At 49.2% G+C, this 27,357-nt stretch overlaps 1 protein-coding gene across 1 annotated transcript; it reads right to left on the bottom strand.

Moving 5' to 3' along the window:
* Positions 1 to 16,980: 16,980 nt before the first annotated feature.
* HOXB1 (homeobox B1) lies at positions 16,981 to 18,625 on the bottom strand. The gene is made up of 2 exons (XM_037411273.1): positions 18,019 to 18,625; positions 16,981 to 17,306 (listed from the first exon to the last, which is right to left on the bottom strand). The coding sequence occupies exons 1-2, from the start codon at positions 18,623 to 18,625 to the stop codon at positions 16,981 to 16,983; spliced, it is 933 nt and encodes a 310-aa protein (XP_037267170.1).
* Between the last annotated feature and the right edge of the window lie 8,732 nt (positions 18,626 to 27,357).

The following is a 27,357-nucleotide window of genomic DNA, read 5'->3' on the forward strand; positions in this document are numbered from 1 at the left end:
CAGAATGAGTAGGAAATCATGTAAAGAGGAGACAAAGGACTAACAAAGGTACATATAGCTTTCAGACAGACCTTCAGAGGCTATAAAACTGCGTGAAGCTCAGGTGCATGTCACAACATTGCTGAGAAAACTGCACTTAAATTAACTAGATTCTGAACTTGTGTGAATTGGCCCAGCTCCACCAACCTCTTGTAAACCACAGAGAATAATGGGGAAAAGTTTCTTTTCAAGTAAGAAAGGGGAAGACTGAGATGTTTAACAAAGGGGCCTAGAAAGGCTCCAAGCACTGGACAGTCTCCACCTGGTTGCATTAAACCAGTCTTTACATTTTTCAAAATCCACCCATGCTTTAATCTCTGCTCCATTTCACATTTCCTTGTGATGTTGTCCAAAGAAACGCACTCATTGGCAATAAGCTTAACAGTCACCACAAAGCTTAACAGGACCTTGATGTGGCTTTTAAAAAACCCCAGACCCTTAACTGCTGAGGCTCACGAATATTTTCTCCTCAGCAGATGTTATAGGGGGACTGAAGCTTGGCAAACATTTGCAGACATGGATAATGTTCATACTGATGGCCTGATTCTCATTTACATGAAACTGCCTTTACAATCCTCTGCCTTGCAAAAAAGTGCCTCTAAAATATGTGTGAAAACAATTCATGTAAAGGGACCTTAGCAGGAATGAAAATCAGGCTGCCAGTCTCCCCAGGCAGATGAGGATTATGAATATAGTTAGTTTTCTTGATTGTAGTCCAAAACCCCTGATATTAATTTATCTGTATCAGGCTATTATAAATGTCAAGTCCTTTCACCAATAGCCCTTGTGACAGCCACAGACTCTGTCTCCAGATTCCTGATTGTCCTGACAGCTAATGTGTGCTGTGATAGCATCTACAAGCCATTTTCCTGAGTCAGGACCTTATGTTCAAGCGCAGAAGGGCAAGGAGATGTTTAATCCAGAATGTTTCCTGGTTTGCAGGGCAGTACAACATTGTCACCCAAAGACCATATTGAGATTTTCTTCTTCCCCTTTCATCTATGGCAAACCAGCAGCTGTGACAGTAGCAGCTTCATGCTCCAAGACTTATGAAGCAGAAGGCAGTGTAGGACGCATGATGTTTTCAACCCCATCTTGTCTTTTCTTGTGTGGAGGCAGTGATTCAAGTACATTTTTACATATACTGCTTTAAAGCTTCTGTGGGTTGATTTGAAAATGTTCAACTCACTTGAGGCATAACAGTTCTCTTTGTAGATGCTTGTGATAGCAAATTTCCAACATAACACCCTTGTGCATACAGTCTGGTGTCCAGGAGCCCCACAGAGTAGTAAACCATGAACTGTAAACCTCTTGGTTGATCTTAGAGCCAACGTACATTTCCAGAAACTGGAATAATTTAGAACCTTGTGCATCTTAATCATACATGGGTTGATTAGGTGGAAGCAACCTCATCTCTACTTTGTTCAAAAAACATCATAGAGAATTACTTCCATGGTGTCTTAACTTTGGGAGAGGAGAGTAAGAGGAGCATGTGTTTTTACAAGCTTTGAGGCATTTCCTCCCCTGGTGATACTGAAGCTGGGCACGACGTAAGTGGTGACAGTTTATCTGGAGATGCTGCTGTGTTCATTAAGAGGAGCTGTTGCTGTTTATCTGTGTCTTGTCTGCAAAATCAGGTGTTCAGAAAACAAATTCTCAATGTTGTCAGCATGCTGTGGTGTTAGTGTGGATAGGGGCAGATTTTCAGAGGCGCTCACCCAGGGTCTGAAGCTGCCCATTTCTGGGAGATGCTGATCCTCCTTACAAAAGCTTTGGTGGTGTAAGGGAAACCATCCCAAGTTGAAAAGAAAATCTACCTTTTCAACCCAAAACTCCATCCAGGAAACATCAGAAAATACTTAAAGCCTTATAACAACTTTTAAAATGTTGCTTCAGGCGGACTGGTACATCCATACAGGGAGCGATATGAATAGTATTACACATGAGTCATCATGGATGTGGTAGATGTCTGCCTCTGAGCTGGTGGTTTATGCTTTCTTTATAATAACTCAAGGGAAACAGGCACTTTTAAGGTGCGGCTCATCTCCTCCCGAGCCAGAGACTAACTGAACTGTGCAGGCAGAGTGCCAGTTGCTCTCCACCAGCTATAAAAGGAGTCTGGATGGCTGGATTGGATAAAAACATACACATTGTAAGCATCTAAAGTTTGCAGAGATGAGTCCCTCTGGTGAAATCTGCTGGTCAATTTGCTGTTGCTGCTTGTTCTTATGTAAAAGACATTCAGCTATTACTATGATAGGCAGCAATTTAAAATCTTAAACCAATACGTGATTGCCCTGTTGCTTTTCCCTCTTTACGTATGCCACAGAAGAAATAAGCAGACACTAAAGACAGAGTAGCAGGTGGACCAAAGAGCCCCATGGCTAATTGATGGGGTTTTAATCTCTTAAATTATGTTTTTGACTTGGAGAAATGAGTTTACACTAAAAATAGGAATGAGAGGATTTAAGTTCCACAAAACTCCACCTCTAGCTGTCAGAACACTTGGTCCTTTGCCTGTAGGCATGTAAGAACACTGTACAGCCCTTCAGTTGTGACTGCTGCTCCGATGGCTCTCAGGTTTTCTCTGCAGTTGCCAGGGTGGCTGCAGCTGAACCTGCAGCAATCCCAGCCACTCCAGTCGTCTCATAACCCCAGATCTAACAATGGCAATGACCTTTTTCTGCACAACTCTGCTTTCCCCACCTGTGTCTACAGCCAAGTCTACCAGCTACCAGCAGTCCTTCCTCACACCAGTAACTCTTCTCTGATCCAGCTCTTCTTTCCAGCTCTCTTAACCCAAGTAAATCCTGCTCTGCCCCTTCACACAACTGAAGCCTGACTGTTCAGTACTTTGTGAAGTGACCCAACAGCTGGTCAAAACAATAACATTCATATTTGTGAACAAGATGAGCTTGCATTTTTGGGATAGAAAGATGACCATGTTTGTCACCCTACTGACACAACCTCTTTTTTTCAATCTAAACGGAGTCTGAGCTTTTTTTCCTGATTTGCCATTTTTCTCTCTATGAAATGCTGCAAACTGACACAATATATTAGTTAGTCAGAGATTTCAAAGCCTCAGCCAGCTTCTCAGCAGCCAAGAATAGTCGTCAAGAAAAGGGAAATCAATATGATGAGAGAAGCAGGCATGTGTGATTTAAAATAGACGATTTTAAAGCCATTGAGCCCAGTTCTTTGTTGCCTTGTCCTTTCCCTGTGACCTGCATATTCTATGATTTCACAATGGTGAATGAGAGTTGCACAGGTGAAAATGCTGCCAGAGAGGAAAAGACAGCAGAGGGCTCAGTCCTAAGGTGTATGTGAGTGGGTTTTATTGCTAAAAAGATGTGATCACACCCTCTCCACCCCATTCCAACCCATGTATTCGATATGGATAATGGTCCCTTGTACATAGTGGTGCTGTCCCTGCCCCATAACAAACAGTGAACTCCCAGCAATTTAAAATAGTTGTATCTGAGGCCAGCACCCTACTGTGTGGCTACAAATTCATGCAATACCCTGGACAATATCCCACAGAACAAATCCCCAGTTTAAATTGAGCTCTTCCATCACCATCCGTTCACTGGTTTGTTTACAACAGAGCATAGAAAAGAGCAAACATCTTAACTGATGTACAGGATTTACAGTGTCACAAAACTGGAACTGGATCAGACCATTGTTTCTTCTGGTTTGAGACTCTCTCCAGGAGACACAGCATCAGCTGCTGTACTGGAAAGTACAAGAAACCTCTGTAAATGCAATTAACAAACCACCTACCCATAAGGAAACTTCATCCCTGACACCCATTAGTTAAAAACCAGTTTATACCCGTCAGCACAAAGGTTTGTAAGCTTTTCCTTTCTCTCTCCCTTCTTGTCTATATTATCAGATATGGATGTTTTTTCTTACTTGGACTGCTCTAACAGCAGTCACTTTAAACATCCATACTAAAAAGTTGACTCATATGCTTATCCGTTTGCTTTTTGAAACCCTAAGACCCTGAAAAAGCAAAGGACACCTTCTATTGGGGTTATGCCAGAGTTAAATCAGCCTCAAGACATGAACAATTTCCCATCATTCTCTCTAGCCATTTTCCTAGGATGGGTGGGGAAAAAAGAAAAAGAAAAGAAAATCCCCCCTATTTAGTATCTATTCGTCCCTTGAACACAAGAACCACTTGACCCTTTTGCATAAACTCCTGTTAGCCCCTGCCAGCTGGATCCCATGTCCTGCAGCACTCTGTACACCGGGGGGTATCAAGCAAAGCACAGATCATCTGCTGACTGCTGGGCGGCTACTCACCCACCGGCGAGCAGAGCGTGCTTATCAGGATGCTGCACCTCCAGACACCAACAGCACAATGACAGCAGGACCTGCCTGTGAAATGAGGCCAAGATAAATGATGTATTGCCCTCATCCCTAACAGTGTGGCCCAGACAGAAACCAGGTGGAGGGGAGGGAGCCAGCACCTTCTGTAAACAATCCCCTGTCTCAGCTGAAACAGCTTTAGGCTGAGATGCTGGATTAAGAAAGTGATTCTTGCCCTGGACAGAAAGTTAAAGGGCAGGGGTGATAATGCACTGATGGCCAAAGGTGGTTGGGGGAACTTAGCCATTACTCAGCAGTGGCTCATTTGACCTGGCAGGAGAACATCTGATATCTAAACAGTCCCACTCATCCTGAAGCACTCAGAAACTTCTACACTAAATATTTGATGCCCTTGTTTGATAATGTTTATTTTGCTTTCTCCCCACCTGTGTGAGGCTAATATGCTGTGAGTGGGGAAAACATGGGGTAGCACATACCAGAGATAAAACACTAACGTGTGATCTTTTTTTAAACAGAGATTTATGAGACATACTATGAAGCTGACTAGGCAAAAAAAGTAGGGAATTTGCTGTAGGGACCAGTTCTGCATCGACCTAAATGCCATCAGCAGCATGTGATCTCGCAGATCTTCCCTTTGTAAGAAACTTGTGCAAATCATGACACACACAGTTGACCCATTATTTAGTACCAGAATTTCAATCGGCCTTGCCTGGGTATCAGTTTTTCCACCTCTGCATAGATGGAAGGGGAGGGAGAAAAGGTGAATTTAAGTCAGTCTCACTTCCCTGAATCTGAGACAGCTCTATACCACTGCACTGTAAGTCAAAATGGTTGCAATACAGTCATGGTGTCTGGGTTGTCCACTGAAGACTCTGCTCTCTCCTTGTGTGAGTTTGTAGTTGAATGGGTGATGCAAGCTTATACCAAGAATCAGGGCACCCCAGGTTCCAAGGGGGAACCAACCACTGCCTAGGTTGTAGCCATCCTAATCTAAGCTGGTTGCCCACAAACCCTTTACAGTCAGCAGAGATCTGGTCAATACAGACAGCAAAATCTAGAAGGTGATTCACCTGACCAGACGTGACCTTCTCTAGAAAGAGATGGATGGTGGCCTGGACTCACTCTCTCTACACGCTACAGTTCCAGGGGTTAGAAAGGGAAGACAGCCCAGACAGAGGTGATGTTGTCACAAACACCCACATTTAATAAAGTGAGTCCTGCCCTTGCTGTCTGAGGCTGCTGGAGACAACAGCTCAAAGATAGGTTTGCCACTGGGGTTGTAAGGTGACTAGTTCTTAATTCAAGAAGCCTTTATGGACCAGTTGCCAAAGGCCATTTCTCCCTACCAGCTCTAAGACCGGTTTGAACAGTGAGGCCTCCAGTCTCCTAAAGTACTCCAAAATCCTGCAAGGCCTACCCAGCATTTAATGAGAAGTACAGCTTTCTCCTTTGTTTTCCTTTACAAACTAAGCCCTTCCTCATTTGAAAATATCCTTTGGCCTTATTAGCTGTCATTTACCTATTTGGACAGGAAGTCTTGGCCTCTGGGCTGATGTGTCTCCTTTCCAGAAAGAAAGAACTATGGTCTTCTAAGAACTGACATTTTCTAGTGGTTACTTCTGAGAAGCAGAACTCCTGGGTTTTCTTTCTGATCTTGCCTCTGTGCAGGAAAAAGACAGCTACATTCTCGTCTTTTGCCTCAATTTCCTTCTTTGTCAGCAATACCATAAAACCCCTGATACACAGGTTGCCCAGTTACCAGTGGCCCAGTAGTTTCATGTTCTCAGATTCACGTCTAAAAATTCTCTATTAAAAGAAAGAGCTGGCTATCACTTTCTAACAAAAAGTAAATAACAGAGGTGGTCATGGTGCTGATTCTATTGCTCTTGATCTGAGATAAACCCAATTTTATCTGCTGGGTTATTAGAAGCACACCTTTACTTGTGAAAGTTCAGGTGAAATTGGGATAAAAGTTGGAAAGGATGAGGGCTATAAGTATGTTTAAAATGTTATCTGTTCTTTCTCAAACATGTCTTTCTAGCTCAGGTATTTACATGCTGATAACCTTTTGGTCCCAATGGTGCTAGAGACTCCGTGCCTTGTATTTCAAAACTGATAAGAAATTGAAAGATGTGGAGCCTCCAAGAAATATTTATGAAAAACAATCCTACTCCTTTTCCCCAACTTCCTTGGGTTATTGTGTGGCTTGAAACACTGAATTTCTGGAAATTATTTACTGTAGGAAATCTTTTGTCCCAAAGAACATAGGAAGGAGATATAACTTTGAGGACTGATGGAGAAGAGGAGACATAACTGCTTTTGTTATTCAAAGGTTTGGCCTTTGTTCTCCCTTTGATCTGCCACTCTCATAGATTCCTTCCTATCAGCAGATCAAGGAGAATTTTTATCTTTCTGAGAGCGTTTTGCATGTGGGCTGTTATTTTTTATTAAAATGCTTTTGCAGTAATATCAGAAGTTTTGCAACCATCTCTGTTTTGTTTTGTAGGAACTGAAAAGACAAAAAAACTGCATGATTTTAATGTTTTAAATAAACTAGTGAGTAAATGTCTTTGGAATGCCTCTCTCCACCACCCTTTTTATGCAGTAATGTGGCCACACCACAGAAGATTTAGCAAAAAAAAGTAGAACTTTAGCAGTGTTGGACATATCTGAGAGCGGGAAGTCAGGGGAAGCTCCTGCTACTGCTTGGCTTTCACTGAGCTGGTAGATATTGAGAATAAACTTTCTCTGATGATATACAAAATTAATTCAGCAGATCTAAAGACAAGCAGAAGTGTAGGTTTGCTATAAAAAAATAAACAAACAAATAAGCAAAACCCATTGCAAGTGATACTGTCTAGCACAGACTAGAGATCAAGTGAATTACTGGTGCTGGATTCCTATTCCTCAAGATCAGGAAGGGAAAGAACCTTGGCAGGGTGAAACTTCCCCTTGCCATTCCCACCTTATGAATAAACACAAGGGTTCATTCTCCCAGGCCTTCTCACGGGCACCTTCCACAAGCGCTCCATTTAGTGGACAAGAACAAGGAAACTAGGGGATACGCAGCTCTGAATTTACTGGCAGAAAGACCAGCAGTTTCAACTTGATGCTGTTGACCTCTGAACACTGTGTTAAGTTTTTATGTTCAAGTAGGTGGTACAAGGCCAATTTTATGAATTGAGTTTTAAACTTGTACAACGGTCTTCAGAAGAAACAAAATTTAGACTGTCAAGCTGTTGAAATGATGCAGATACTGACCTGAAGTACTCTGATCTTGCAGACACAGAGCCCAAAAAGCACTCAGATACTTTGCGCGCATCGAATGCATTTAGTGACATGTATCCTCTTCTTGTACTTCCATGAATATTTCTTCTCACTGAGAGATGTTGACCACCAAAGACAGTTAATACAATGTGCTTCATCTGGAATACAGTCCAGCACAGCAGGGTACTGAGGCCTTGGCACAGAGACAGTTAAGCAAGCCAGATGAGGTTCCAGTCATACCTTTCATAGCCAAGACTGTGCAATTGATTTATGTCCAGTGCTGATGATGACAGAAAAGTGCAGGCTAGTTAAAACAGAGCTCTGGGTGTATTTCATGTATGACTGGACAAAGCTTAAGACAGCAGGTCAAAGACATTGCAAAAATTCAGGTCTTTATTAAATACCCACATCTGCCTCTCACTGGAAGGCTGCAGAGGGTGTCATCCTCACAAGCTTGGCACTGCCTGCAACCTGCAGATTCCTGCCCTTGGGCTCTGTCCGTTCTGTACAGCACCAGCCAGCTGACCTCAGGCTGCCTTCGTCGGCTGCTCAGACGGACCTTGCTCCAACTGGCCTCAGGGAGTGCTCAGAGCACCCTTCCTGCATGCTTGCTTCCAGCACCAGTGTGACCACAGGCAGCTGGGAATCGGTCACCTCTGCTGCATTCTCAGGAACAGTTGAACGGGCTTGGGCCAACATACCTGAGGATTGTCATTCCTCTCCCAGCTGCAGGAGTTACAGCAAAGGGCAGAAGCCACTTAAGACAGCCCAGCCAGTGCAGTGCCTCTGATGTCTTTGACCGCAAGGTGCACAAAGCAGAAAGTGTCTCCCCTTCACAGCACTGAGCAGAGAGAGAGCCTCACTCTCCTGGGAAATAGCGTGTACAGTACAAAACCTTATCCCAGTCTTCCCCTGCCTTCCTTCTCTTATTATCTTGAGAGAAAAGAAAGATCTTGTGTTTGGATCGTATTATTTCTGGGCTTTTTTTGATAGACCAGCAGAAACAATATTAAATGCACAAAGAATGCCTGCTGATTTTGATGGCACTATCAATTTCCTCTCCAGCATGGAGGAGAGGCAGGGTATGGGTCAAGGGAAAAAAGATTTACTTTTTCTTGATACACAGCCTTGGCAACACAGTTGTGAATGTACCGAATTTGTAATAAGCTGTTCAAAAAAGCTCCCCTAGAAGACTTTATAACTTTGTAGGAAACCAGCCTCCATAATCAAGTCTTACAACATAGCTTGCTACTTCATAAATTTGAAATAAATCATAAAAAGGGCATATTAAAATAATTTGTATCAGTAGGGACTGATTTAAAGCCCAGCTCCTCATCCATCAATGAGATGCTTTCATTTGCTAGCATATTCCTCCAAACTGCAGGAAAACCTTCGCCAAATCCATTAATAATAAAGAGAAGAGAGCCTTCACAGAGCAAATGGACAAAGGGAAAGTGGGGAATGATTCTTATAAACTTATTTTTCTTTACAAGATCCCCTTCAAAAATAATTATGGGAAATAAATGCTGCCACGACTTTTGATCTTCGATTGAAGAGTAATTTAGGATAATTTTTAATGTATGAAAATAACTTTTTTCTTTTTTTTGCCATTCAGCTCAGAGGGGGTAAAACATTAAAGGGGAGAGTAGCTGGGGGGGGGGGGGGGGGAGGGGCCGGGGGGTGTGCAGTAACCCCGTCTGTTTCACTGGGGGAAGTCTAGCGAGGAAATGATTTATGCTTCGGGAACTGCTAAAGACGTGGCTACGGGTGATGCACAAGGAAGGAGTCCCACTTTCTCCCCCGCTTCTCTCATCCTTTGGGCTGAGGCGCGGTGGATCCCTGCGGCTGCCCGGGGCAGAGCCCCGTCCCGGCGGGGCGGGCGGGGCGGGGGCCGGGCGGGCCGGGGCCGCCGGAGCGGCGTGTCCCGGTGCCGAGGGAACCCCGGCTTCCCGGGACTCCTCCGCGGGGTCTCCTGCAGGCTGCAGCAACGCTGCCAGGAGCTTAAGCCGTCCCTCCGATGAGCGCCGTGCTCAGGAGCATCGCTCCGAAAAACATTTTCCTCGCACACGCTGGAGCGTTTTATCAGGAAGCCTCAGCATCGCCTTTGAAATATGAGAGCCTTAAAAAATCTCCTGTATTTTCTTCACTCTGTCAATCGGCATTTAAATGTGAACTATCTCGAACCCTTCCGTAGGAAACACAATTAAAGTGTCATTAAGAAAGCATTTTTCTCGTATCCTTTTCTATAATAAAATAGTTAGCCTGCGTGTTTCCGCACTGTATAGCATGCTGAAACCCAGAGTCAATCCGTGGCCATTTGACACCCTAATTGATGCAAAAGGAATTCAAATCGGGAACTGGATTTCAAGTACTGCTCCTTGTCATGCCAGCAATGCCGATATTTTCAGGTGTGTCACGTTCAGAGTAACTTACAGGGAAAAAATACTTTGTAGTAGTGACTAAACAAAATAAACCAACCTTCCTTTCTCCCTGACACATTAATAATATAACCGAGGTAAAAAGCCACTTTTTTATTTGAGGGAAAATGTTCTCACCTAAATTACGGAAATTCTTTGGGAAAGGCTTTTTTATTGGTGGTTTTGATCTTTTAGCTTGGTGAGAACAAGGGATTCTTTGAACTCTTAGCAAAAGTTAGGGAGGCTTTGTTTTTGGACAAGAAACAGTTTGCTTTACCGTCTTTTTGCAGTGCCAGCTTCTCTATTTGAAATAAGCGGCATTTTGGTTTCTCTCCGGTAACGCTGTTTTCTTGCTGTTTGCCCCTGTGTAGCTCCGTGCCTTGCTGTCTCAAGCAAAAAGATCGTGAACAAAAAACTCGGGGGACTCCAAGGACCCACTGCTGAGCTGGGAGAGGGAAATGCAAAGAAAATTATTCGGGCAGAGCTGATGAATGAAGGAAGAAATTAAACAGAGGTAAGATTTCCAAGAGGTAATATTTCCCTGAACTCCCGCGGGAAGGACCAGGAGAATCGTATGATAGACCCCACCCTCCCCTTTTTTTTTCTTTCCTGCACCAAAACGCTTGTGTTTTGACACCTCACAGGTTGTTTAATCAACAAGGACTGTGATAACCTCCAGAATTTTATAGCCATTAACAAATCCGTTAAACCTTATCGGATTAGCTTTATGGCCATTAAAATGGACTTCACCTTCCTCGTGTCTGATTTTAAGAGATACCTCACTCATGGTTGTTTAGCAATCCTGTGTGAAAAGGCTGTAGACTCACAACATAGACCTCACATTCCCCTTGTTCTGAGACGCTCTGTCAAGGTATTACAAGGGTGCAAATATTCTGTAAGGCTGTAGATCCTCAAACAGAAATTCTTGCCACGGGCTTTGGGGACAAACCGAGCCCTCCCCGGGACCCTTTAGCTCTCAGGTAGGAGTTCCTACCTCAGGCTCTGACCCCAGACCCTCTGGAAAATCGCACAGGCTTTTTGCCAAGCCCCAGGGCAGACAGCAGCTGCCAAAATGTAGTCTCCCCTCCTTTACTAGAGACCCAGCGCCCTGGAAAGGAGCAGATTCGGTTCCCACCATATCCCTGAGACATCTCAGGTCTCCAGGACCGTCCCCCGCCAACCCTTGTTCCCTCAATCACCTCACAGGGTCGGCCACGGAGCTGCCCTAGGTGTCGACCCAGTTGCTACCTCCTTCAGAGCCGCTTTGGATTTACTTGTGGTCTGGCTTCTTTCTTTGTAATGGAAGCATGTACGGTTATGCAATAAGCCCCACTGCAATATTTTTGGGTTGCATGGAATTTTGATTTGCTCCTCTGATGAAAGCCTTTCAGAAAAGTCTTTTATTATTGTTGCTGAAGCAGATTTCAGTTTGCTGTTACCTAATGCCATCTCCCTTGTCATGGTTTCAGTTAGAAAAAACATCGGCCTTAACTTCACTCATTTTAGGTTTTAATCCCTTGTTCTTAGATATACTTTTACGTATAAAAATATAGGTGTACATAATAGAGAATATGCAATATATATGTATTCACTTTCTACTTTATATATAAGAATTCTATACTTTATATAAATGCATTTTAGAAATACATTTTATATATATGAAGAACTTCTCCCCTGCTGCAGTTGTTATGGTTGTACTGAGTCTGCAGGATTGTACCTTGTCACACAGGCCCCCTGGGCAGAGTAAACGTCCATGAACTATCCACCCTCCCGGAAGGGCTGACCTGTGCTCTCTGCACTGAAAAGCAGCTCCCCTTTCTTGGTGTGTCCGACCTGGCCCAGTGCTTTTTCTTTTTTAACCCCAAATAATTTTTCAAAGCAGTCTCCTGACTGGGAGTGCTGAGTGCTGGCCTTCGTGAGGGCTGGCTAGGATGCAGAGACCCAGGCTTGACCCCAGCTCTGGTCCTCAGGCCAAGCTGGGCCCATCTTTGGGTGAATTCATTTCAGGCTGAACTTTGTGTGAACCTGGGCCTGAGGGGAAGGGAACCCGACAGAGCAAGGCTGACAGAGGCAAGTTCTGAGCAAACCCATCAGCCTGAGTAAATATTGAACAAGTCCATGTGAAGGCTGGGGTTGAAATGGAGCTGTCAAACCAGTGTAAACTGAAAGGATAGGTGAGGCCTCTGAAGAGCAAGGAAACATTTTGTACGCTTACTTCTGCAATTGTTCCTTCCACCCGAGCCCTTTGCCCCAGACCTCATTTCACCTGCCTGAGAGGCTAAAGCAACCCTGAAACTGAACAGTGCTGAAATATCTGTGTTGGTGGAAGCAAAAGGCTGAGGGGCAGAGGGGTGAGAAAGGGGACGGCACAGTGGGGTGGCCCCTTCAGTCTAATGATCCAAGAGTGTTACAGCTGGGCTAGGACATGAGATAGTAGATTGGAGGTCCTTGACTTAAATCCAAGTGACCTATGCAGCATCAACCCTGAAAAATAAATATACTATATATTTGATATACCTTGAAATACATTGTCTATAAATACATATGATCCATATAGACACATATATGCCCAGCTCCCAGGATCTAGCCCAACTGTGCTGCTGGGGCTGTGGGGCAGGGGAAGTCCCCAGGGGTGGAGAAAGGCTGTTGGGTGTGCAAGCTCTGCTGCCCAGCTGGCATCTGAGAGCAGCTGCACTCACCCAAGGCTTCACACAGCCACAGGTCTTTTGGCTGGTTCTCCAGGGATTTTAGTGACACCTAAAAAAATATGCACGTCAAAATGTTGAGAAAACTTAGCAGGCATGACAATCCCTCCTGGTTTGCCTGATCCAGGGTGTATCAAAACCCTTGGCAATGTTAGCGGGTAAGCAGGTGCATGGGCACCTTGCTGTCTTGGTGCCACTCGCAGAAGATGGATCAAACTCTGTTTCCATTCTGGCTTGCTCCCTGTGTGATGAAAACGTTGCACCCTTGTCCTGCTCTGGTTTTGCCGAGAGCTGGGGACAGGGTTGCCCCTGCCTAATTTTTCTGTGTGAAACAAGTTTGGAGAAACCCAGAAGGCTTCCTCCCCTCTTCTCCTCCACTTCAAGACATCAAAGGCTTTTAGGCGCCAGCAATAGCCCAACCCCACCACAGTGCGGTCACTGAGGGGGAGGTTTTGCCCCAGCCAGAGCCCCAGAAATGCTTCACACCTTCAGTGCAAAAAGACTCCAGGAGCAGAGCTAATAGCAGCCAGCAAAGTGGAGTTGAAAGTAAGGAAGTCTTCAGGGTATTATTATTATTTTTTTAAAATAGAATGTCCTCTTCCGAGATCAAAAGGGCCTCACATTGTGAGAACAAATGCTTTAGGGAGAGGAGAAACATTTCACACCAAGGGGTAAGGAACAGATGGCCCTGGAGTAGCTGCCACGCCAGGCCAGAGCACTGGGCGTGCTCCTCAGGTCCCTGCTCTGGGAGCAGAGCCAGAGCAGAGGGACTCTCAGCATCCCTTCCCCATCCCCTCCTCCTGCTCCAACACGGGAACTGCCATTAATAATTTACACAGTTACATTTCTTTAACTGGGAATTTCCCCTTCCTTTGGGATATTAAAAGAATAAATCTCCGTTAAGACGTGGCTTTGTGTGTGAGTGTACAGGGGGACTTGGCCAATTTTCCTGCTCATGAAAAATGCAATACCAGGGACCCACGGACAGGCACACATGGAGATATGGGAATATACCGGGTTATAAATAGCCACATCGTTGTGTATCATTTATATAAAACAAAGGAATGTGTGTAGACCTCATATTTGTGGTAAAGCCCAACTATGGCTTAAGTCTTGATAAGGAGTTACGCACGCAGGTCTGTGGAGACTCATGTGTGCCTCTTTCTGTGTAGTCTATGCCGATGTGCTGCGGTAAGGAGCGTGCATTAGTGTACCATATGGATACATATAGGTACCTTTGTGGGTACTGAAGTACCGGTGCCCACTCTTTATTTCCGGCTCTGGGTGTGGGGCGGACACGAGTGTCCCTCCCTGCCTTGCAGGAGCATCTGTCACCAGCCGAGGGACCCCCAGCCGCGGGTGTCCTGGCATGGCCTTTCCAGCCGGCTTCTGCTTCACAGCAGTGGGTTTCGGGCTCTTGAGACAAAAGGTAGCGTGAGAAACTTGGAGGGAGAGCAGGGGAAAAAAGAGATTAGCTGTGTGCGGTGATCGTTGTTAGAGAAACCCGGCCTGGCAGCGAGGGGGGCAAAGGGAATGGGGTGAGGGGGATCCCAGGGGGTGTTACATATGTAAGGACGCATCAGCACCGGCTCTTCGGACTCTTCCGGAGAGTCCCTTTGAGTTTCAAATGGGAGCTGGGGGCCTTTGTTGTGCCCGACACACTGACACATCCGTACCCTCTTTTTTGTCCCGGCCTTCCCGCTCCCCCCGGCCCTGGAGGGCCCTGCCGGCCGGGTGCTGCCCGCCTCACCTGGGGTGAGCGGGGCGCAGGGCCCGCAGGAGACCCAGCGGAAAAAAACCCTGTTTCGATGAGAGCTTAAATCGCACAGGTTCCACAAAACCTTGAATCGCATGGATTCAACCAATAGGTTAAACCGAACTCACTCACACTCCACAGGTTATAAAGTCAATCTGGCTGCTTGTGCTTTTTTTCCCCCCTCCTCTCCTGATGTTTTGCAAACAGCTGGTGTAAGAAAATCCTCTTTTCACCTTTTCCCCCCTCTTTTTTTTTTTCTTTTTTTTGCCCTTATCTCTGAGCTAATTGGACACTCAAAAATCTTCTCTTTCGAGCAAGAGAGGTGTATTAGATGGGGGAAGATCGTATCGCCAGGGCAGAGGGATGCTTTGTCGCCCAGGGACCCCGGAGGAGCCGGGCCGGGGTCGGGCAGCGCTGCGGGCGGGGGGGCCGGGCTCGGCGGCAGCTGCAGCAGGTACTTTGCTCATTCCTCGCCCCACTCCCGCCCCCACCGAAAAAGGTTTGCAAATTTGACGAAGCCAGAACAATAGTTTCTCCTGGCAGCTCCTCTGTTTACTTGTTTAGAAATCCCAGAGGCGTTTCGAGGTAAAAAGGTCAGAGCTGTACCCGGGATCGCTGCCACCCCCCGCCCCGCCCGGCCCCGGGGCGGCTCTGCCCCGCCGCGCTGCGCTGCCGGTACCCGCGCCGGCCCGCGGGCCCCGGCCCGCTGCCCGCTGGTCTCGTGTGCGACTTGTGCTGTGGAAAACACCCTTTCAGGGCTTCCCTTCGGAAGCTGGAGGGAGGAAACCAAACTGACACTTCGTTTTGGTTTTGAGTTGGATCAATCTCACGGTACTAACTGTTCCGTATAAACGAGAAATTCTCTTTGCCCCCACTCCGCCCCCCAAGCCCGTTCCAGTTGATGTTGTTGCTTCAGTAATGCAGATCTGCTTCCGTGCCGGGATGCTAACCCTGAGGATAATGATGATTTTCTGTTCTCATCAAGCCTTGTTACACTGTGAAATAACCCCACGTGGGGAGCGCCGCGTTCCTATCCCGTCCCGTCCGGGCGACTCGATGTGAACGCCCCCGGAGCGGAGCCGAGCGCCGTGCCCGATCCTGCTGGTGCCGGGGAGGGGGGTGGGGGGGGGTGGGGATCGTAGGGCACCCGCAGGAAGCAGGACCGGCCGGTGTGTTTGGGAGCTTTGGCAGCAGCCGGAGACCTTTCCTTCCTCTCCTCTTCCTCTCTCCGAGCCCGGGGTCCCCCCGCCCCGTGTCGCGCGTTTCCCTGGACAGGAGAGATTTCCATTTCGCTTAAAGTCTAGAGGACTTGCATGTGGAAAAAGTAAACTTTATTAGACTGAGGTAGTTTCATTTCGAGATACAGAGCACGAGGAAGGGAGTGGAAGGGAAATGGGAGATTCCGATTAAGAAACCGCTAGTTTTTCTCGATGACGTTTTTCCTTTTTAGAACAATCGTTAACAAAAGTTGCCTTGGTTTTCAGTTCATCCTACCCTAAAGTTTCTCGTGGGGAAGGGAAACAATTTAGCCATGGTTTACTAATGTTTTTATCGGACTCCGATAAGCCTAAGAGGGTGGGGGTACAAGGAACCGTGCTACTTCTCTCCAAGACTTCAGGCTATCGAGGAGACGTACAATAAATAGCAGCCAGTGCATCAGTGCCGGGGGGAGCCAAGCCCCGCGGCCCCCCCGCAGCCTTGTTCCCGTCCACCTTCACACTTCCTACGACAGTGACCGTTGCCCAAAATACCCCGGGGTCAGCCTTTGCCTCATCTCGTTTCCTCTGATAGCACAACCCTCCCTCCCCCAGAAGCAGTAACAGCCGTGGTCGCGGAGCGTGTGGAAAACCCTGTAAAGCAGTAATAGTGCAAAATGGTAGCAGAGGAGTTGCATTGTTTGCTTGGTGTCTGGGTCTCTGCGGAGGCCCTTAGCATCTTGGGCGCCTCAGATCTCATTCCAAGATATACATACAGTAAATAAAAAAGGAAACAAAAAAATACCCAAAACTTTTTTACAACCTCGCGGGGAGGAAAAATACTTTAAACGTAGGATTCTTGCAGGCAAAAGTCGTTGTGCACATTTTTTAAACGGGAGAGAACTAAATTCGTTTTAAAGTTTCTGTAGTTGAAAGTGCAGTTCCTATAGGGGAGGGAGAGGGGAGAGGGAGACACGTCCCTGAGACAAATGCCTATTGCTAAGGATATACGAGGACACGGCTGCTCCTTTGGAGTCCAGTGTTTTACAGAGGGTCTATAAATTAAGAGAGAAATGCAAGCGGGAGAATTGGTATCACACTGTGGAGACAGCCAGAGCAAGGGGGACTGCTTGGAGGCAAGCGTGGCCTTGCTTCCACGCGTGTGTGTGGATGGGGCTGTGCGTGGGAGGTGCGTGTGTGTCTGTCGGGGTCTGCAGGGAGCAGCTGCCCCCCAAGGGGCTCATCTCTGTGCCCTGCGCGGATGTGTTTCAGGAAGACACCGAGCTGGGAGAGGCCTCAGGTGAGGTGCAGTTGGACTGATCCGAGGCTTCACTAGCTTCCTTCGCAGATCTGGAGGCAGAAGCTGGGGCAAGACCTTCCTTTTCCCTCTTCTTCTGCTTCATCCGCCTGTTCTGGAACCAGATCTTGACCTGGGTTTCGTTGAGCTCTAGGGTAGCGGCGATCTCCACCCTCCGGGCCCGGGTGAGGTACTTGTTAAAGTGGAACTCCTTCTCCAGCTCTGTCAGCTGCTTGGTGGTGAAGTTGGTGCGGATGGTGTTGGGCTGGCCCACCAGTCCGTACTCCGACACTTTAGCTGTTAACGAGCAAACACCAACAGGCCAGGAGCAGCCAAAACAACTCCCTCGCTGGGACTGGGGAGCTGTGGGTGCGGGCTCACCCCTACTCCCCTCCTCTCCTGAGCGCTTGGTCCCTCCATCGCCCAGAGCTTCGGGCTCCCTCCTGTACCCTCAGCTACCCTTGGCTGCCCAGCCCAGGGATACAACCCGGAGGGACACACCAGCCCAGGCTCTGCAGGGCTGCCCCCTCTTCCCTTGCAACCATTTCCTCCAGTTCCCTGCAAACTGCCATGAGACCCGACCGTAGGTGGGAAGAAGTGGAAAGGAAGGGTGATGATGGAGCGGGGGGGGGGGGGAGGGAAGATTGTGATTTAAGGAAGGTTGTAGAGAAGGAAGTTGAACAATAGGGGAGATGGAAGCCACGACTGTGGAAGAAGCAGGAAGCCCGGAGCGTTTCCTATTCCAAACGCATTGGGCCTGTGGGAAGCTGAGCTCAGGGACCCTCCATCAGACGTGTCTGGACAATCTCTAGCTGGTTTTTCCGCAGAGCTGAGCCAAAAACCCAAAGCAAACCACATCCCTGTTCCCCTGGAAGATGAGCCCAGCTACCTTGGGTACAAACCCCGGGGAAGGCAAACCTTTCCTGGCAGGGCTGGGGAACTGCCCTCCACCTCCCTCCTCCCCCTGATGGGGACCGTCCTCGCCAAGCTCTGCTCCCCCCAAACTCACCTGTCTTGGGCGGGTTCCTCTTCACTTTCATCCAGTCGAAGGTCTGCGTAGCGCTGGGGCACGGCTCGGAGGGGCACGCAGAGTCTTTGTCCTCGTTTAAAGAAGGCGAGAGGTTGCTGTAAACGCCGGGCAAGTAGCTGGGCTGCTCCTGCCCGTAAAGGTGCTGCTGCTGGTACTGCCCAGCGGCCGCCACTGCCCCGCAGTAACTCTCTGCTAAGGGGCTGAGGCTGGATCCCGCGCTGGCGGAGTACCCGGCCGCCTGGAAGTACACCCCATCCGCGTCTTGCTGGCCGAGGTAGAGCTGGTGGTGCCCGTAGCTGGGGCTGCAGGCTTGGGCTGGGTACCCGGCGGCCGGGGCAGCGCCCGGGAAGGGGCTGGGGCGCCCGGAGGAGGGAGGGTGGTAGCCGGGGCTCTGCTGGGGGAGGTGGGCGGCCGTGGCCGCGCTCCCTCCCACACCAAAGCGCCCGTCCCCGTTCAAAGTGTCACTGGCGGGGCTACCTGAGCACGAGGGGAAGGAAGGGGAGCTCTGCTCTAAGTGGTGGTAGGCGCCCGTCCCACGGTTACAAATTGCATACTCTAAGAAGGAGTTCATCCTAGTATTGTCCATCTGCCACTGATGGAGGAGGGTCAGCCTGTTTTGGGGGGGATTCCGCCTGCCCTACAACCTTTAGATAGTATGTCAAAGCTGTAAAACTTCCTTCCATGCATCGCTGGCCCTCGAACCCCGCAGCCTGCGGCGGGGCCGGGGTGGGGGCCGGGGGAGGCGGCCACGTGGTCTACCCCAGCCCAATGAGCGAGGGGCTCCTGAAGTTTGTCACATCTCTGAGCTCATCCATCAAGGCCCTGACATTTGCATGACAAAGGGGTTTCAATCAAACCCTGCCCATCAATCTGATAACAACACGAATACGTCAAAATCTTTCCTCAAAGACTTTAAAAGAGTGGAGGGAGGTGGGGTGCGGGGAGGTGGAGGGGAAGAATTAGAATTATCCACAACTGTTTTAAGTGCTAAAAAGGCCCCCAAGTTATGCGACTAGCCAATTCCAGCAGAACTTCTCCTTGCCCCAACTTAAAAAGGTTTTCCCCAGCCCTAGTTCCATGTGAGAAAAAGAAAGGCAGAGGGAAAAGAGATAGGGAGGTCTGACTGCTCCCCCAAGCACAAAAGGATGCTCTTGTCTTCATTTCGAAACTTTTCCCTTGAAAGTGGCTTGAACGTATCTGGCATTTTCTGGGCTGAGGAGTCTAATAAAAGCTCCTAAGAAAAATACGCTCTATGTGTTTTAATTTTGCCACACCGGCTTTGTGTCTAGAGCCAGTGTGGGTAAAAGCAATGTAATTAAATCAATATTCTAATGAGGCGATGAAATAAAGTTAGGAAGACAGAATGTCTTTTGTTGGAGAAATACCATGCCCAGCTTAGCAATTAGAGGAATGGAATCAGAAATGATCCATGTATCTATCTGCATATCTTCCTATCCATCCACGCACCTGTGCACCTACACATTTGCTACTGAAAACAGGGAATGTTTTAAGGGCTTTAACCAATTCTGGGGCATTAAGCTCTGCTTTTCCATGGCAAACCTGGTTTGATCTTTGCTCAAATCTGGTGTCAGATGGAGCTTTCTCCTAGCAGAGTCCAGCTGATGAGTAGGTGGAAAGACACTGACTTCAGGTCAGCCACTCCACTGCTGGAGAATGGAAACATAGGTAGGCAACATTTATTTACTTGTTAGCAGAAGGGAGACAAGAGCACCCAACAATATGACGCCCACAGTCATTTGTTACTTGTCAGGATATTTACTGGTTATTCAGCTTTTAAGAAGAACCAGGAGGGCTCTTTTTTTTCTTTTTTTTTTTTTTTCCCCTAGGCCAAAAGTTCACTTTGAAAGGCATAAACACATCCTTTAGTTGGTAGGTTTGGCTGATGCAACACGTTGGGGTAACATTTGTTAAGAAAGTGCAACACAGGCAGCCATGACATCAACCTTCCTCCCTCCTTTAAATCCCCCCCGAGAGAAAACGTGAGTTTTAGCCAATTACATCTCTCGTCCTTTAGTAAAAAGAATAAGGAGAAAACTACTTCCAGAGCAGTGTGCCTATTTATTCATTTATTCTGCCGACTTTGCTGATGCTGAGGTATTCAAAAAGGAAATATTTTAGGTTACGAATGTTCTATGAAACTCTCTACCTCCTTTTCTGCATAAAACAACCGAAAGTGATTATAAAGATTCAAAGCAACTCTCATGTCATTCCCCTCGCAAGAGAAAGCGGTTTCTAATTTGATTCCAGGAGTGCTTTTTATATTATGTTGCACTCGCGTTTAAATGAATGTATTATATTTAAACGATGCTTACAATAGATGATTTATGGGTGCAAAATGAAAAAAGAAAAGGATAGATGTTTATTTCATCCTTGAATCAATTGTTCCGTATTGTCTGATAATTTTCCACCGTGATCTCACTCCACTGTTACATTAAGGGGATGCTTTACGTCATTAAAATACAGCTGTCTTCTGGAGTTTCAGAATTAGCTCCGAGAGAGCTCACTGCTGTGGAGTTATGGAGGGAAAAGTTTTGCTGTGCATCTCCTTTCAGGGAAGGCTAAACCAAGCTTGGACCCGAGGCAGTTCTGAGATGAAAACAGTACCTCCTATAAATGGAAAAATCGGATGGGACGGGGTGCTAACTGTAGCCGTGAAATGCAGCCAGGATGCTGCCCCGAGCAGGGGACGGAATGCGGGCCCCGGGCTCCCGGGAGTCCCCCCACCCCCGGCCTTGGGGGAGAAGGGAGCTGCCGGTGGGGTTCGGGGCGGAACGCGGAGATGGAGCCGGGGAGGAGATGCGCGGAGCTGAACTCACTTTGGCAAAGGCTGGTTTTTGTCCCTCTGTGGAGGCAACTGTCAGATCGCGAAAGACGGGGTGTTGGAGCCGGTTTCCTCCCAGAGGGAGGCCGCTGCCGTCCCGCTCCTCCCGGACTCCGGGTGCTGCGGGCCGCTCGCCATCTGCTCCTCTCGGAGCCTGCTCGGGCCCCTCACTCCTTACCTGCTGCGGGAGCCCGGACACCAAAACCCGGGCAGCTCTTGGGGGACGGAAGGTGCCGGCTGCCCGCTCCCTGCCCGGGGCCGGCAGCCCCGGGGCTCCCCCGGTCCCCCCTTCCCGGAGCTGCCGGCCGGACAACCCCGGGCGGGGCGAGAGCGGGAGCTGCTCTTCGGGCCACGCCGCCCCCAGCCCCGGCTCCGGCTTACTTCCCCAAAGTGGCACGACCTTCCCCAAAATGCATGGCTTGTGGCGACTGCGCGGTATTTTCGAAAGCCGCAGCGCTAACGCGCACGCAGACAAACTGGGAATGGCTTTTCCAAACTTCCTCCTTAGGCCCTTGCTCTGAGTCAGAGATCAGATCACCGCTGTTATTTTTTCTGGGTTTAATTCCCCGTGTGGAGAAGGTGTGAGACCTAATTTCAGTACAGAACTTCATAACACGCAGGAGAAAGAAATACGAGATTATCGTTAACAACCAATCGCCGGGTGAGCCCAGTTCGATAACTGACACATATATTTCTTTAAAATCTCCTTTATGGGGAGCTGAGAGAGGGAAAGCGGTCAAAGAAAAGGTGTAAGTGGAGATCCTCAAATTATTAGAGCTGTGTCCTAACCCATCCCCACTCCCAACAGTTACTTAGCCTTTCATTATATTTATTATTTGATTTTCACTTATATATTGAGGGAGACAGTAGTTATTCCTTATACCACAGACGGCACCGTTTTGGGGCGGCTGCTGTCTGTCACTCAACAGGATTGAAATTAAATATCTGGAGACGGATGAGGATAGAGGGTGAGCGGGGCATGTTTAGCTCTTTGATCCCTGGAAAAAGAAGCCGCGTTGCCCGGAGAGGGCCGGTTAGCCCTGGGAGGCAGCGGGCATCCCTTCCCCGCCTGCCGCGGGTGGCTCGCACGGCACCGAGGGCGCAGCGCCCCGCGCCGCTCTGCCCCCGCTCCCCGGCAGCAATGCGGGCCTGAAGCACATCAGAAGCTGCCGCCCCTAAACCTCAGGCTTCGCTTGATGGGCAGATAAGAAATTAGGAGGTCAGCAGCAACATAACATCGTTTTTTCGCGGAGCTGTTGGTGGCAGAGGACTTCTGATGCCCACCAAGGGCATCCCCTGTCCTTGGCCCCTACACCCACCCCGAGGCAGAGGGACTCGGCGTGACAAAACGCTCGCTGTCCCGGCGTGGAAACACCCCCACACCCCCTCCCCACTAAATAAGCAATATGGGGCTTTTGGCCCCCTGGGGAAAACCACGCCTTTTGTTCCAACCCGATGGAGACATCTTATTAAAATAAACCTTCGCCTGAGAGCAGTTTCTCCCTCTTCGTGGCATAAACCGGCTCTGCGGGGCTGGAGACGGGGTGGGGGGGGTGGGGGGGAGATTTCTCCCTTCCCCAAAAGACGATTTCTTTGCTTTCAAACAACTCCTGACACGGGGGATAGGGCCCTTCTCGAGGCAGTTTGTGGGTGCACCTCCTGTAAAAAATCTTCACCCCAGGCAGACCGAGGAGTTTTCCATGCAGGCGATACAGAAGGAATGAAGCATTTCCGAAGGCTCCGGAGTGCTCGGAGTCTTCAGATGCTTCGTTTTGGAGTTAAATATAACTCTCTGCGGAGAAAGTTTGTGTCGTGCGTAAGAAATGTCACTTCTGGCTCCTGGCGGGGTGATTTATAAGAAGCACTGCTGGCGCTGGGGGTGCGTGTTTGGCTGCAGACCTCGCTATCACCAAAAAGGACTTGTCCCTAGAAATTGTCAGAGAAATTTATAGCCCCGGCATGTGTCTTGGTTAGATCATCACCTGCTAAGCTATATTTGGGGCTAAAAACTGAAGAGGGAAAATCAAATAGTACATGGAAAAAATCTGCAGAGTTTGAGAGTCTAAAGAAATGCAGAAGGAATCCTTTTAACGAGTTACAAGAGCGGGCTATCTCCGCGCTGCAGAATAAATGCGCGACAATTAAGATAAGATACAATAATCCTTATCTGCCGCTCTCGGGAGCTGGGCGTGCGGAGCGGCGGGGACCGGCCGGGCTGGGGACCGGCACTGGCGCGATGTCGTGAGGGTCTCTGGGCGGGGACGGCCCACAGGTGGTCAGCATCCCCCGGAGAGGATGGGAGCCTTCTTAGCCAGGGAGAGGGACATGTTTGGTTTATGTTCTCGGGTTCCTGAACAACACTTTGAGTGGAAGATTTGGGTGAGAAGTGCCTCTTTAGATTTTTTTTTCCCTTTTCAGGGTGGCACAAACCCCTCAAAACCCACCTCCTCTTGCGCCAAAAGATCCAATTCCTCCTGCGATGGTTCTGAGGAGCTATAGCCGTGCGCCTTCTCATAGCGGGCAGACCCTACGGGACCCTCACCCCGGCTGAGCCCCGTCTAGGCGGCCCTCGCCTTCCCCCAGGACAGCTTGGCCACGCCGAGGGACCCCTGCCCGGGCCCGGGTGGCGTGGGCAGCTCTGGGGGGATGTCCAGGGCCGGGGCTGAGCCCGGGGGGGCCTAAAACCGCCCTCGAGTTTCATTCAGATCCAGCTCCTGGCAGGCCCGACGGGGGCTAGCTCCACCTAAACCCGCCCTTTAATAAGTGCATGAATTTATTAACAGCTTCATCAGTGTTGCTAATATTAGTAGGTCAGCATTATTCATGTCAACCGGTGTTAGTTTAAAGAGCATCCCACTGGGGTTGAGGGCTAGATTCACCCTGCCTGACTGCAGCGATTCTTAAGGTAGTTTCTCCAGACCCGGCATTCTGTATTTTCCCCCTTCTATGTATATAAAGAGAAAAAAATCAACCAGCAAAGCCGGGATAAATGCGGGAGGTGCCAGCATGGCGAGCAGAAAAACGTCCCCTCTGCCAGCTCCTCCTTTGGTGGTGGTGGAGCATGTACTAAGCATATTAGCAGCATTCTTCAAGCTCTGGCCGTCGAGGACAGGGGTGCGGCGAAGCGCTGGAAAGGGATGCTACAACTCGGCTGAGAAAACGGTCATTGAAGGAACACTCCCGGCACCTCCCTGCCACCGGCGGCTCCGGAGGAAGGTCGGAGTGATTCCCCAGGAGGACTTAACTCTTCCCACCTCACACCTCAGAGGCTCGACCCCTGCCTCGCCGCCCGCCTTGCCTTCACAGAAGGTTTTCCGTCTTGAGCCTTCCCGGGGGCTCTAATGGGTTGGTTCAGCATCTTCAGGGCTTCGAGTAGCTCTTAGCAAACACATCCCCAGACTAGATCAGCACAAGATAAATATTACTTTAGCATCCCTACCGCACGTGCGAGCCTATCTCATTTGCATATTCCTAGGTTAATAATCGCGAGGCAATTGCAGTGTTTTGACAACGATCAAGAGCTGAATACGCTTAATATGCTTAATATATGCCCTCCAGTTGCACAGAACAGAAGGGCAGGGTTGCAAATACGCGTTCCCCATTTGTTTGACATTTTGAAGAAGGTAAAGAATGGCTGAACTAATGGTGAAATCTTACAGTCATTCAATAATTTAGATTTTATTGAATATTCCCCTTCTTTCCTCCGACATTTCAGTCTTGCTAATTAGGACAAATAAGAAGGGGCCTGCTGTTAGCAAGGATAATAACTGGCGAGGTTCCATTTATTAAGTCACTTTCCGTGGGTGTAGAATTGATCTGTGGCTGTGACTGGCATGCTTTCTAGACCTGCAGCAACTTTGAGAAGTCATTATGATCTGCAGAAGAGCCCTTGTTAGAGATCTGTATTGATAAGGTGTCAGGGTTTACGTTGGGGGGCTCGTGGAAACCCCTTCCCCGCCCCCATCCCACCTCGGTGCTGCAGGAGGAGGCCGCCCGCTCCCAGCCCCCAGCAAGGGGGGACCCTGCAGAGGACCCTGTCCCTCTTGTCCCCTCCCCTCCGCCTCTCCCTTCCCCTCCTCCCTTCCCCACGGAAAGGGCGTGTGTGTTTGTGGAAATCCGCTGCGAGATCAATTTGTGCAGAGATCCATCTATGCGCACCTATTTTAAAGTTGAGTGAGGGAGCTGCCCTCTCTGGAGGAGCCACGGGGATCCGTGCAGATCCGTGATCCCGACCCAGAACGGGCAGCGGGCCGGGCCTACGGCCCCCGCCCCGCCAGCCCCGCGCTGCCGCCGCGGCCCGGGGCGCTCGGCGTGGGCCAGCCCCGACCATCTGATCCCCGCTCCCGCCGCCCCCGACGAGCCTGTATTCAGGCTGGCGAGGGGGAGGAGGCAAGAGGGGAAATATGTAAAGCACTGGAACAAATGGCGCTTTGATAGACAACGTCTGGCAGTGCCAACGCTGCCTCTGAGTATGTTCCAGAAGCTGGAGATATTAAATAAACTTAAAGATAATGAATAGCCTTCTGTGGTCCTTGGGCTGTGCCGGGACTTGCTTCCCCCCTGCATGGCTCTGGGGTTTCCAGAGCGGACAGGGATCGGCGAGAGAGGGCAGCTAGATGGGGGGGGATGTGGCCCCCAGGCCGGGATGCGGACCGGCTCGTCCGCAGGCAGTGCGGGCTGGGCGCTAGCCTCTTCCTTTTATTTATGGGAAGGTGTTAAGTAATGTTCACTGGCGTATTTTAATTGCAATCTACTTCGATTTTCAATATAAACCTACTCCTTCCTGGAGTGAGATTGCAGGAGGTTTGAAACCTCTGCTTGTTTCGTAGGGAAAGAGGCTGGTGACATTATTAAGAATGAAAAGGTAGCCGTAAAATCAACCCCCCTTTGTTTCAGCGGGAAGAGATAATCCAGATCTGCGAACAGCAATTTCGAAAACATCTGTCGAGGGCTTGCTTTATTCCATTTTATTTCTCTTTACAGCCCGAAGTAGAAAGCCATCCCAGCTTGGATGCTCTTAATCCGAAATGAAATACCGGGCGGCCATGCGGAAGTTTCCCGGACTCGGCGCTTTCCCCGGGGGGGCTCCGGCAGACGATGACACCCCCCAGACACCCTCCAGGCACCAGGCAAGGCCGGCCCGGGGCTCCGCGGGAGGGGGCGGCAGCCTCCAGGAGTCCCCCCCAAGGCCGGTGCCCCTCCGGGCGCAGCTGGCTCCCCGCGGCGGCCCGCGGGCCGGGGGAGCCGGGAGGGTGGCCCGGCCTGCGCCTTCCCCTGCCCTGAACGCAAAGAAAAGCAAGGCGGCTTGTCATGGCTGCTCCGCTCCTCTCCGCGGCTCCCTGCTCCATTTCAAGGCCGCCTCCGCGGGTGTCCCCCCCTCCCCTTCCCTGGCCGCTCTCCCCCTGCCCCTCGCCGTCCCTCCGGGCTCGCCTTTCCGCGTTACTTTCGCACAAACCCCGCTTGAACGCCTACCAAATTTCTGCCGTGTCTGAGGAAACACCAATGACTTAGCAAAGACGTAATATGATTTATTTTGGGTGTCACCGCGACTGATTCCTGCGCTGACCCCTTTTCATTCATAAGCCTCCCCACCCCCACTCCCGCCTCACCCTCCCTGATATATGAGTTTTGTATTTAAAATTACATGTTGCGAGAAAGCTTTCGTAAAGGGATCCGCCAGCCGGGACAGAGCAGCACAAACTGCCGTGGAAGGAGATCACAGATTTGCAAGGCCGAGGGGGTTCTGGTTTGCACTGCTAAAAAAGAAGAGAGGAAAAAAGAAAGGCCTCTTCCAGGCTAAGCTCTTACCCCTCTTTTCCTCTGTAACATTTATTTTTTGGCTAAAATGCCGGCACGCACCACCCTTCCAAGGTGGATTTTTTGCACTTACTCAAAATCCTGCCTTTCTGCCCGTTTTTTGTTTGTAGTCCGGGACGCTTAAAACACCACTAATTTCAATGTGGTACGTCTGTATTTTCTGCCGCAAAGAGGAGAAGGAGAGGGCTGAAGGCAAGAAACAGGCTGCGGGAGAAGGGGGAGTCCCCGCGGGGGGCTGTGCGGCCCCGCCGCCCCCACCGTGGGCCGTGGAATGTGCGGGGGCTCCGCGGAGCCCCTCCGAGCGCTGCCTTTGTGTTGCTTTCCATCCCTTTATCCGGCGACTTCCTTAAGGGAGGGTTTTTCAGTTACAAAAAATATAACGGCCAATGTTAAAATTAGAAACAAATGTCCTGCTTTCATTTAGGAAAAAATAAAATAAATAAAGAGCACGCTCACGGAAAATGCGAACAGAACTGAACGCAGCAAATATTTCTGACTCCCGAAGCCTCCTGAAATGTTAGTTGGAAGCAATTTCTTTTGTCTCCTCTCAGTGCACACGAGGAGATTATTAGGACATCATTACTGCAAAGCAGGAAAGAGGAAGGCGAATGGTTCAGGCAAAAAATTAGCACGTTTTCGAATGAAATGTGTAGCGACAC

Source organism: Falco rusticolus, chromosome 18 (genome assembly GCF_015220075.1).
Source record: "Falco rusticolus isolate bFalRus1 chromosome 18, bFalRus1.pri, whole genome shotgun sequence".
NCBI classification, from domain to species: domain Eukaryota; kingdom Metazoa; phylum Chordata; class Aves; order Falconiformes; family Falconidae; genus Falco; species Falco rusticolus.

Coding starts and splice junctions, on each gene's coding strand:
- HOXB1 (XM_037411273.1), bottom strand. CDS start 18,625: ATGGACAATACTAGGATGAACTCCTTCTTAGAGTATGCAATTTGTAAC. Junction 17,307..18,018: donor GAGGAACCCGCCCAAGACAG/GTGAGTTTGGGG, acceptor GCTCGTTAACAG/CTAAAGTGTCGGAGTACGGA.